Source organism: Anguilla anguilla, chromosome 15 (assembly GCF_013347855.1).
Source record: "Anguilla anguilla isolate fAngAng1 chromosome 15, fAngAng1.pri, whole genome shotgun sequence".
NCBI lineage: Eukaryota > Metazoa > Chordata > Actinopteri > Anguilliformes > Anguillidae > Anguilla > Anguilla anguilla.
In genome coordinates this window covers 24,551,498-24,563,595 of record NC_049215.1, presented here as the reverse complement: position 1 = coordinate 24,563,595, position 12,098 = coordinate 24,551,498, and the positions used below count along the sequence as shown (strand labels likewise).

At 43.1% G+C, this 12,098-nt stretch overlaps 1 protein-coding gene across 2 annotated transcripts in view; it reads left to right on the top strand.

Moving 5' to 3' along the window:
* Positions 1-9,496, top strand: part of LOC118214328 (rho guanine nucleotide exchange factor 7-like) — a 37,506-nt gene extending 28,010 nt beyond the window's left edge. The window contains exons 15-22 of one of the 2 annotated variants that reach the window (XM_035394217.1): positions 320-459; positions 793-1,014; positions 1,411-1,504; positions 2,152-2,241; positions 3,294-3,473; positions 6,877-6,976; positions 7,430-7,484; positions 7,674-9,496. In XM_035394217.1, the coding sequence (XP_035250108.1) occupies positions 320-459; positions 793-1,014; positions 1,411-1,504; positions 2,152-2,241; positions 3,294-3,473; positions 6,877-6,976; positions 7,430-7,484; positions 7,674-7,796 (1,004 nt within the window). In that variant the 3' untranslated portion in view covers positions 7,797-9,496. The remainder of the gene's footprint in view (positions 1-319; positions 460-792; positions 1,015-1,410; positions 1,505-2,151; positions 2,242-3,293; positions 3,474-6,876; positions 6,977-7,429; positions 7,485-7,673) is intronic. The other variant, XM_035394218.1, reaches the window with a different exon arrangement.
* Positions 9,497-12,098: the final 2,602 nt, after the last annotated feature.

Sequence of the window (12,098 nt, the reverse complement as noted above, 5' to 3'; positions counted from 1 at the left end):
TAGTTTTTTTTCCCCCATCATATTATAAGATCATCCATTAAGGGCTGTCATTGTTACTCAGCCCTTAATTGATCAATTAAAGCAGGTGGTTATCTCAGCACCCTGACCAGGATAAGTGGTTAAAGATAATGGATGGATGGGTGGGTTATCTCACCTCACCTGATTTCTTGTGTTTAAATTGGTTGCTGATGTTCAGGCTGAAATGCAAGCTAGCAGACCCCTGTGGCTCTCCAGGATGGGTTGGAGGCCCCCTGTTTTAATGGCCTTTTTCTTTTCTGTGAATGATGTTGGAATGGCGCGTCTCCCGTGCCTGCTGCAGGGCCCATGATTGAGCGCATTCAGGTGGCCTGTCATAACCAGCAGGACCTGCAGGACTGGGTGGATCACCTGCACCGCCAGACCAAGCGCACCTCGCTGGCCACGTCCGCCGCGAAGCCGCAGTCCGTCCCCTGCCATACGGTCAGTCACGCCGCCTTGGTCGCAGTTTAACGCCATGACAACAGCCTAATCGCATTTCTCCAGAAGTATGATTTCACATCACCCTTACGTTTTAACTGTGCTGTTGTGTCTTCATTGTATTTTTAGCAACATTATCACCATACATTGCTTTCGCAGTTTGATTCCATGATGATGTCATTCTGTGTATTTCGGGTGCATTTTTACTATACTTGGCCTTATGTCTGGAACAGCATCATCACATTCTGTTTTTACTGTTCTTTATTAGCTACTGCATACTGTGACTGAATTTTATTCACTTTATGATTCCCCCTCCCCTCCCCACCCCTTTCTCAGCTCCCCTCACACCCCCTTACCCCATCCAGACATTCGGAGAGCCGGGGTACAGCAGTGGCCCCTGCCTACCACACCCTCCCCCACCTCTCATCCCATGGGACCCCCCACAGCACTATGATGTGGGGGCCCCTTGAGCCCCCCAAGACCCAGAAGCCATGGAGCTTGAGCTGCCTGCGACCTGCTCCACCCCTGAAGCCTTCAGCCGCACTCTGCTTCAAAGAGGTACATATATTCAGTTAAGGGCCAAATACAGACCCATGCAGCACACCAATATGCCCAGATTCGTAGTACACCAAATTCTCCCAACTCTGCCTGAAGAACAGCTAGTGTAATTCCTCCTGGGAGAATGATGGCGCTGTACAAAATTGGCAGAAAGATAAATGGATACTTGACACAGCCTGAGACAGTAAAATCTTGCAGCTTTGAATAGATTTAATCGTTATTTTCTATAACTAACCTTAGCACTAATTTTTGTTGCTTCTTTTTCTTTAACTGTGTTATTGAGACCATTGTGCAGTTTTGACACTATAGCTTGTTAAATGTGTGATGCCAATTCAGTATGCAAATTAAATTGAATAAATTGCCTTCTCTGATTTCTTCCCCCTGCCCCTCCCCCAGGACCTCAGCAAAAGCCCCAAAAGCATGAAAAAGCTTCTCCCGAAACGCAAGCCAGAGAGGAAGCCCTCAGAGGAGGAGTTTGCGCTGAGGAAAAGTACGTCACCCTTACCTTTGTAGACCCGTAAATGTAATGCTCTAAAATGACCTTAAGGAATCTGAGGCATCTTTCCTGAAGTCGAGGAATACTTATGGACACTAGTCAGAAATGCACACATCTGATGAAAAAATGTGATGAGATTGAGATGATGTGGACACTTGTCGCTCTGTGAAGCAATTAGAGAATTAGTAATAATGAACAACGTAGTTCATGTGCATGCAGTGTAACTGATAAGAGACTTGGCTTTGAACTTGAACTTTTTGGTATTTTCCTCATGCATCAGCATTGCATTTAAGTGAAGTGTGTTGTATTATTACTAAAGCCTCATTGGAATATTTCCTTATTTTTTATAATTGTGTGGGTTTCTTACTTCATGGCTAAGTTCATTATTTGAAACCTGTGCACAGGTGGATGATACATGGTGACCATAGACTGTAAAGAGCAGATTTCTCTCATTTATCCCTACATAGTGGCTAACTTTAAGGTTGTTGGATGGAAATAGTGCCTGTTGTAGGACACTTAGCTGGACAGGATCCTTTGCCTTTTCAAAACCTTTCTGTGTGTAGAACCGTGTCCCTCCTCTCCCTCCTGACTTTCACCTGGCTATTTCATCAGTTGATTTCCCCTGTCGTTCATCCAATCAGGCACGGCCGCGCTGGAGGAGGACGCCCAGATCCTGAAGGTTATTGAGGCCTACTGCACCAGCGCCAAAACTCGGCAGACGCTCAACTCCAGTAAGATCACACCCAGCACGCTCCACTCATGGTCAAGGGACTGTGCACTCCACACAGTGCACTGAGAGTCCACAGCTCACTGAAATGTGTGCAACTCAATTAACCCAGTGCAGGCAGGATCTTAGGAATAGTAATTATCTAGGAGTCCATTAGCTGAGTACACGGCAGTTCAGGAATGAAAACATGTCCTAGGCCTACTGTACCTACCCATGAACATTTGTGAGGCAGGGGTGCTGTCATCACTGGAGTTCTTTATGATGCTACGTTGTGTTAAAAGCCCTTTCGTTTGCAATACGTTCAATGATCTTCAGAAACAATATGGGTTTCTTTCTAATAGCAGCGTTATTGTACAATGGTGTTATTGGAAACTGACTTGCCTGATAGCAGTGGAAAGCCAGGAAGGACGTTAAATGTTTTGTCCAGTACTCTTGATCTGCGTTGATGTTCCCGTAATACACCAAAGTGAATGTGTTATCTCAAGCTACCCCTTCACGTGTATTTAAACAGTCTGGTTTCACTTCTGTCCTTCTGTACTAACACTGGACATAAATGTTAACATTAACTCTCTATGTAGTGATGCTTTGACTCCTGCTTCTGTGAAAGCAGGCTTCTTACTTCTGACTTCCTGAATTCACAGCACTGGGTCTGATAGGGGCGTTCTTAGGCCACTGCCCCCCCAGTCTTGTAGTTTTCTAATGATAGCTCTGTGTTACTGACACTCCTTTAACAGTGTTTCTCTTCTTTTTCTCCTTTCCTGTATTCTCATTTGCATTTTTCCCTCCTTTGTTGTCCTTTGCTGATTTCTCCTTTTTTTTATTTGTTTGACCATTTGTTTGGATCCCCTGCTCCTTTCCATCGTTCCTGTTCTCATCCCGGTTTTAATTTTTTAAATGTTCGTTTGACTCCCTCTTTTAAAAATATTATTTTGCCTATTTTGCAAACCCGATCCTGTTCCTTCTCCATCTGAATACCCCGATACCACACCCCCCCCCCCCCCACCCACCACCACATTTATATGATTTAAACTCCCCACCCGCACCCCCAACCCACAGCATGGCAGGGTACAGATCTTATGCATAATCACGTGTTGGCCGATGATGACCTGTCCAGCATGGACTCTCCGGTGCGTCGCAACAGTATCTCCCGTCCAGAGCCGACCTCTGACCTCTCAGAAGACTCAGACTATGACATCATATGGACAGCCCATAGTAACAGGATGGTTTCCTCATCTCGTAAGAGCCGCTGCTCCTATATCTCTCACCAGAACTGAAGTGCTCCTATTCAACTATATTTTCTTAAATGTGTTTTTTTTTCTCTATTGTTTTTATATTTTTAAAGCCCTTTCAACCAGCTGCTTGTTGCCTTGTCACCTGCCTCCTTTTTTTACCCCCTGCCGTATTGTGTAGTTTTCCCTTGTTGTGTGCGGTTCACACTTGTTCTTGACTGCACTGCGTAGGACATTGCCTCTGCATTCAACAGAGGTCGAGGTCAAGGGTGCCCGAGATGCTGAAGTGCATTGTGGATCTTGTTGGCTGATAGAGGGGAGACCTGTGGATAAGGCAAATGGATTGACTTGGAGGGAGGTTATAGTTTTATGGAAGCGTGGTTCAACTCACACCAGAGTTACCTGAGAGAAACTCAACAGCAGCTAAATCATTACAGTTAAAAAAGGCAGGGTGTTTTTTTTAACTGTTCGGTACATTTTAAGTGTTTTAACCTTTTAGATCCAAATTTGGAACTGCAGACTGGCACTCTTCTGAAACTTCTGCAGTCCACCAGCTAATCTGCACACTGCTTGCCAACGTAGCTGGTACAGACTGTGACCACACATCAGACAAGAGGAGTGACTTTTGTGTAAAGTGCTCTGATAATAGCACCCCCCCCCCCCCCTCTTCTCAGGACAGCACTACAGCCAGTATTGAAGCGTCCTGTGGGGCTGCCAGCCAGTTTGCACTCGCATTCCGTAGAGATGTGAAATTTTCCTGGTCGCGTGTTGGCATGGATTTGATTGAAACATCACTTGTTGCAAGTGAATGTCTGAGATTAAATATTTGAGTTTCTCTGGTGTTGATGGTAGCGCCAGGTCATACAGTCACTGCAGAACCCAAAAAGTATTGCATTTCTTTTAAAAGGTGGCATTACCTTCGCCATCTATAATCATTAGCAGAAATTCTAAAGAAACGACTTTCTGGAGAAATTATTCCTGCTATGCTGATATCTGGAGAAATGTTGCATTGCAGTATATGAAGTGTTGTGAGGTTACGTGCAAAGTCTTGATTTACCACAGCAAGACCCCAAACAGGAAAGCTTTTCGGATGTGCGGCACACTGTACATGCTGTGATGTTTAGGGGGGGTCTAACACATCTCTCTCGCACAAAAACAAACGCAAGCACAGGCGTTCTGCTTTCTCAGAGAAAGTGTTGCAAATGCCATAATGCAACATGCAGGTGCTTCCTGTCCAGAATGTGTTAAAGGGTGCAACCTCATCCTGAGGAAGAGAACTGCAGGGTAGTGGAAGGAGTTGCAGAGAATGGGAGTTTGTTAGGGGAAGACTTAATCACAGCATCGGCGGCTGTTTTAAAATAGGACATTTTGTTGGCGTGTTACTATTCGTGTGCCAGAATGATGTTTTGATGTTCAAGCCCAGCTTATAAGTGGCTTATATTGCGACAAAAGAGGGACCAATAGTTATCCACTCAGATGGTGGGCCACTTCTTCTTTAATAACCGTTTTTGTGGACGCCGTATAGCTGTAACAAGCAGAGAAGTTTGTGTTTTGTCTGTGTTTTAGTTCTTGTGCTAAAACCACATGATGGAAGTGCCCGTGTATATACAGTATGTTTGTGTTTATAGTTTGTCCTTTAAACTAAACTAAATGAACTACTCCAAATAACCCTGGAGAACATCAGGCCCCGTGTAGTGGCCTGAAGACTGTGCTGTCACGGGCAAAAGGACAGCTTCCTGCATCTGGGGTGAGTCCGTCTGTTTCCCAGTTTGGATTGTGGGAGTTGCCTCGCCCTGGTTTTCATTTCTCTTATGTTACAATCTCCACATTCACTCTTGTTAGCCCTTCCCCTTTTGGTGGGAGACCTTTATGACACATCTTGGGGTTTAAAGGGAGGGTCGTAACAATGCTAAATTCATTATTGTCTTATGTTATATTCTTTGTGACTTAATATTGACTGATATATGTTTGTGAGGGAAGAAAAAAAATCAGTGCTTTTAATTTTATGTATTTTAAAATGTTGTATATTTATTGTATTACTGTACAATGTGTGTATTATACCACTTGCCTATGGTGTGGATTGTGTGTAATATATACAACTTTTAAGTCTTGAGTACCTATAACAGAAAAGTGACCACCATTGTAATGTAACATTTTAGAAATGAATGTCTGTTTTTTCTTTTCTTTTTTTTTTAAGCTTGGGCTATTTTATGGTTTGTCAGATTAAGCAAACTACTGTATAAGTTACCCTATAGAACATGCAAATGTGTTATTTTTGGAACACTGTATGTATTTTCTGATAAATGTGAATTGCAGTAATGTTTCAAAGATCTGGTTTGTTCATCCCACTGTTGTGATGGGTACAGATGACTTTCCATAATAATTCCATTTAAATGTCAGCTGTTGCTTATTGGTATTGCCAACTTCACCAACTTCACCAAAGTTTGATTCACTCGGTGGAATACTGAAGTATGTAGCCCCGGTGCATTACGGCACAAGAGCTCAGATTTTACTTTGAATGGGAAAAACTTACGAATATGTTTTTTTTTTTTTTTGGGTTTGAGTTTTTTTAGAACAGGGCAGCAGTTCACTGGAAATGTCCTCTGAATATACTCCATATACCAGGGCTGCACAACTCCGGTCCTGAAGGGCCAGGCTGTGAGCTTGTTTTTTGTTCCCTCCAGTTAGCTTAGTTTTAGTTTTCTGACCAGTTTAACTATTGTGTTTCACTCCTGTTCTTGAGCACAGTAAAATCTTTATGATACACTTGCAGTCTCTGGCTGTATTCGGTGCTTAAAGAAATGTTAGGTCAGGACATGATTGAGATAATTATGTGATTAAGAGCAGAAGTTGAAACGAAATCCTGAAACGGATCGGCCCTTGTTGTGCACCCCTGCCCAATACTCTTGGTTCGGCTGGGGATGATGAAAATGTGAAGAGTCACAAGGCCCCCACTGTCCAGTGGAGGAAGACAGAGGGTGTCTGTGTGCTTGTTATTTTCCCTTGGACCCTGAACAGAAATCTCTTTTGGCCATCCTTATAATATTCTTGTTTGTACTGGTGTTTAGTTAAAATACAACACAAATAATATTGTGTGAAAAAAATCTGGAAAAAAAAACACAAAGGAGGTGGAAAGTGTCTAGCCTTTGGTAACTCCTTATAGCTGCACCTTTTTTAAATAAAATTTGATGGTCTGTTACCTCTCTTGCCTTGTGGGCTGTACCCAGAATGCATCCGGGCTCATGCATGACATATCTACCAATAGCATGTCTCGTGCACTCTGTTAGCTTGATCTTCTTGCAACCTCACTGCAAGCAGCACACAATCACCTCCAATCACTTCTGTCAGTCAAGCAGTGATTGCCTGGGAAACTGAAAACAAATTGCAGATGCTCTCTTCTTTTAAAACAGGATCTTGGAAGGAATCGGGGCCTCACATGCTATTTCCCGAAGAGGAGAAGATTATCGTGGAAGGGACCAACAGCAACGGTCAGACCGTGATCGAAGAGAAGTAAGAACATTTTTTCTCCGTGTGGCAATTCTGAGGGCACATATTTGTTTCTTCATGTCACTGGTTAACTTCTGAAATGAAGTTCTGAAGTTTCTTCAGCATGACAGTGATTGAGACATTATTCTTATTATGATTATTCTTGATTATTCTTATAACACAGGCTGTGCCAGCATCATCACTGAGCCATGTATTATTCTCATGGCGAAATGCACCACATATTTTGGAAACAAACTGGTGTCACTGGCTCTAGGTTTTTACTAATAATATCATGCTGAGGACTATGAAATTGATGAAACTGCTTTTATTGCGCCAAGAAAAAAACGTGTGTTCCTGAAACAACCATAAAAAAAGTGAGTTGCATGTTTAGGGTTCCAAAGGAATAATAAGACTTTGCCTTGATGTCCTTGGTCATTTAACGGGTTCTGCTCTTTCATACCGTCCCTGTTGTTTTAGGAGCCTCGTGGACACGGTTTACGCGCTGAAGGATGAAGTACAGGAACTGAGACAGGTCTGTTATTTGTGCCCCCACACGTCTGTCAAAGTGCAAATCATGAGACGTTTCATGCACACGCACAGTTCAAGAGTCACAGAGGGAGGTATTTCAGAGGGAGCCGCAGTAAATTTCCCATACCAAGAAAAACCTTTTCCTTGAGTGGAATGAGGGGTTTTAACATCCCTGTCATCTTCTCCAAAACAGGACAATAAGAAGATGAAGAGGACGTTGGAGGAGGAGCAGAGGGCTCGGAAGGAGCTGGAGAAGATGGTCAGGAGGGTGCTGAAGACCATGAACGACCCTTCTTGGGACCAAACCAATTTGTGAATAGTTGTGTCCACCGCGTTTTGTGCCCGCTCGCCTTTTTGTTCACTCGTCTTAATTATTCTTCATCGTCTTATCGTGTGACAGCGGAGGGAGGCTTCTGCACACGGGAATGCCCTCGAGTCCCTCTGAGACACGATCCTGTCTCAGACTCAGAAACGGGGGCTCCCTAATGTGCAGCTCCGCTCCGTTGCTGTGACGCTCAGCATTTTAAATAACTGGAAACGGGGATCTGCCATTACAGTCCTGGAGGGCCTCTCTGTCTGCCGGTTCTCAGTGCGAATCAACACATCTTCATTTGAAGTCATTGACTGGCTGTTGTTTCCGAGGCCTAATTGGCTTCAGAATGAAAGGACAACACAGAATCCTGCAGGCACTGCAGCCCTCCAGGACTGCAGTCTGAGACCCCAGTCTGGAAGCATGGAGGTGGTCTGACAAAATGGAGACTGAGGGAGGGAGGGAGGGAGGGAAGGAAGGAAGGTTGAGAGCTCGCAGAAGTGAAGCTGAGAGCATCTACTGTGACCAACTGCACTAACTGACAGTAACAGGACCAAATCAACTCACAGAGGGTGTCTGGGGTCAAGAAAGCCCTGAGAACATTCTGGAAGCCCCCAAGCCTTTCCCTAATGCTGCTTGCTATCAGCCATCTTTTTCTTCTATTTTTTCTTTTCATTTTCAAACAATTGCGTTATACCCCACACGCCACCCTGAATAAACAAGTACAGCTATCATTCACAGCTGAGATAGGAATTTCCCTGATCAGGAAATGATGATTTTCAGACCTAAAATGGCTCAAACAGAGGCAGGGGACTTGGGTATGCCATAAGCGCCCACAGCAAGAGCTTTTGTATTCGTGGACAGATGATATCAGAGAATATTCAGCAATAAAACCAAACGCTACTGGCACTATATTTTTAGGGCTGAAAAGGAGTATTTCCTCATTAATCGGCGTTGAGTGAGTGTGCTGCTGTTGCCAGGGTGTGGGAGAGACTGCGTGATGTCACTGACTTTGTCTGGTGAGAGCCTGTGTGTGCCGATCTTCTCTGGTGCTCTGCTTAGAGATCATCTCTTAACCCAACACGTAACCAACAGAAACTGCTAACAGCTCATGAAAGCTCACCACAGCAATACTACTCCAATTTGACTGGAAACGTTTCAGGTGAATTCTGTGCTGGTTGTCTTAAGAACCAGTTTTTTAGACACTTCTGGGTTTTAATTACCTCATTTTTTTTTGTATGTTTTTGTATTATAATTTTTTTTTTTTTTTTTTGTGCGGCTGGGAATTTGCTATAGACCTTTTGTCTGTGTTGACTTTTTATGTTTTAATGTTTCATACAAGATTCCTACAGAGGTTGACCTTTATATTGTAAATACTACTGGGAACTGTGCCTTTTGAAATGGGTTTAAATATTTGGCAGTCTCATAAGCTCAAAGGCTTTTGTAAGAAACAGTCAAATTCCCGTCCTTTTAACAAATATACTGAATTAGTCACTTATTATTTGAACCTTTAATCTTTTTTGTAAGTTATGTATGTAAATGAAATTGTCTAATGAAAAGAACTGGTATGCACTGAGTGGATTTTGTTTTTGTTGTTGTTGAATCTGGTGAGAATGTCACCAGAAATGTACTTTGTGACCAATGTATTTTTAACCTAACACTGACTTAATGTGCATTGTTTATGTGAATTAAACCTGTAAATAGAGCTCTCTCTTCATTGCCTGTTCTCTTTATTTGAATGCATGAATGAATTTTATGAATTCATTTTTGAGAATTTAAAAATACATAAAATATTGCACTGCAGTTATTACGTGCATTTAAAATCATAGAGGATTTTAAAAAACACAACAAAGCTAAGATGGCTTTTTTAAGTGACACGAATCAATCCTCACCCCTTCTATTGATACATACACATATCTTTCATGGAGTAGTTATTACTTCTCAGTGCTGTTTAAATGGTTGAACTAACTGTTCTGATGATGGAACTCAGAAATGGCTTGGAAAGAACTTTGATATCTTTGATATGATTTTAACGTCTTGGTTACTTTTTGATCTATTCATTGACTTTTAGTGACGAGTTATATACCATTATTCAATAGCTGGAATACTTGAAAGATCTGTTAATCCAGGGCTGCTGGGTGGCGCAATATTTTTTACTGCTTTAAATTGTGAATTCTGACTATATTAGTGATCTGTGTGTTTGTAAAGCATAATTTCCTTTCTTGGTGATCTTAGCACGTACAGTATATGGGCCACTGGCAAAGGAAAGCAGAGACCTTCCATTCTTGATAGTGTTGCTGTATATTGTGTGCAGAACTCCGGGCTGTTTCTCCATGGTGTGTGCGTGCCTGGGGGCGTGCGTGCCTGGGGGTCGTGTGTGCGTGCGTTTTATTTACCTGTTTACACTTGCAAACTTTTAGACTGAACTTGATTTAAGTAGGCAGGCCAAGCATATCGTTAGCGAGAGTCACTTGTGAGTATCAAGATTGTGGAGCTTGATAACTCAATCTTTCAGTGCAGCAGCTCACTCACTGTAGGATGGATTCTGCACTGAACGACTGTCCAATCTAGAGGTGTATTTACTAGCTGCTGATTGGATAGATCGGTATCACCATACTACTGAATGAAGAGGCAAGTCTAAGTATTTTTTTGTGAATGGGGCCAAAAGATGCAGCTCATTTTAAGTTATTTCCACAACAGCTACTGTAGATGGAATGAGCACTGGCCTTGTGAGGCATGACGCATGACTGCATCTAAAAAATTTCTAAAAACCAAAATTCCACTTTCAGTTTCTGGGTAGACCTGTTTGGTAAATGCGTTGGATCCAAGCGGACTGGAAAATGTTGAGAATCAGGAAGCGCTGGTTATTCTGTCTGCACTCAAGGGATACAGCGTAAATAAGACAATATGGTCATTGTCAAGAGCCTTCCATCATTCTAGCCCATGTTTTCTCCAGGTGTCAAAGAATCAGATGAATGACCCATCAGGCACAAAAGCGGCCAGAAAAATGAAACAAAGTAATGGTAACCAATCAGAGGCCTCTAAATTAAGTGTAGCCAATCAGAGGGCTATAAAGTTAGGTCAGCCCAATGATGGGTATGCCTGTGACAGCACAGGTAACCGCACACACACTCCTCCACACAGTCCTCTATTCTTGCTGTTTGTTTCCATTTGGCATGCATTTGCGGGTTTACAGTTCTTTCTTTCTCTCTCCACTGTCTGTCATTAATGCCAGTCCTGTGCCAGGAATTTACCAAATTATGAGGAAAAGAAAAAATAAAGGAAGGATATGCAGTCATGATGCCCTCTTTAGGTCTGATATTGTCTGATATTATTAGGTCTGATAACTGCCATTTTATCTTTTTTTGTAAATGTTTTTCCCTGAAAGGTTTGAAAGGAAAGCAATAAAGCCCATTCAAAGGGTGTGAATGCAGAAAACCCCTTTGGGAGATTGACCAAAGGGCTCCTTTTCTTTAGCTGGTAATCAAATTGGAGCTGAAATGAAATTGGAGTTTTCTTATGAAAATAGCCTTTGTTGCCTGGAAGGCCGGGTAATACATAAACAATAAGCAGCCCCTTTGTGTGGGTAATATATTCATGCTTTCCGAGAGGTGTAAAAGCCAGAGCTCCGCCAGTATAAAAGACAGCTCCAGGTTGGTCGAAGAGCATTTTCGATTGCCAGGTTTAAGGAGTTTGTGTGGCTGTGCTCCCTCCCCTTCCCTCCCTGCCTCCCTCTCTCCTGCACTCCTTTCCTCCCCTTTCTCTCTCTCTCTCTCTCTCTCTCACTCACTCCTTCCCTCTTTCTTTCTTTTCTCCTCTCCTCCTCCCATTGCTCTCTCTTCCACTATATAAGAGCTTCCTCTTGAGGGGTTTTGGTTGGGTTCTTTTTGCCTCCCATTGCAACATGTCCTGGGAGACTGCGGTGCATCTCAGCCTGGTCAGGGGCTCTCTGGAGGAGAGTATCAGCAGCAGAGGGGGACGCAGGTACAGCCACTGGACTGGGCAGAGAAGAGGAGCTGGTCTTTCCAGGTCAATGTTCATCCATGCAGGTGGACTTCCAGAAGAGAGAGAGAGAGGGGGAAAGAGAAACTGCAGCTCATAATGTAAGTGAGCGAATGTTCCCTAAGCTTGGTTTTCTTTGGAGGAGGGCACTCTGAGCCTGTCCAGAGCAGCATTAGCATTGGATAGGTCTGAGATAAGTCTTGGAGAGTGAACAGCTGGGGGTTAAGTGTCCTGGGTAGTCTTAAGAAGATGCAGTCATGTTGGAAGATCTGCATTCCAGAATGGCACAGTGTGGTATGTATAGTA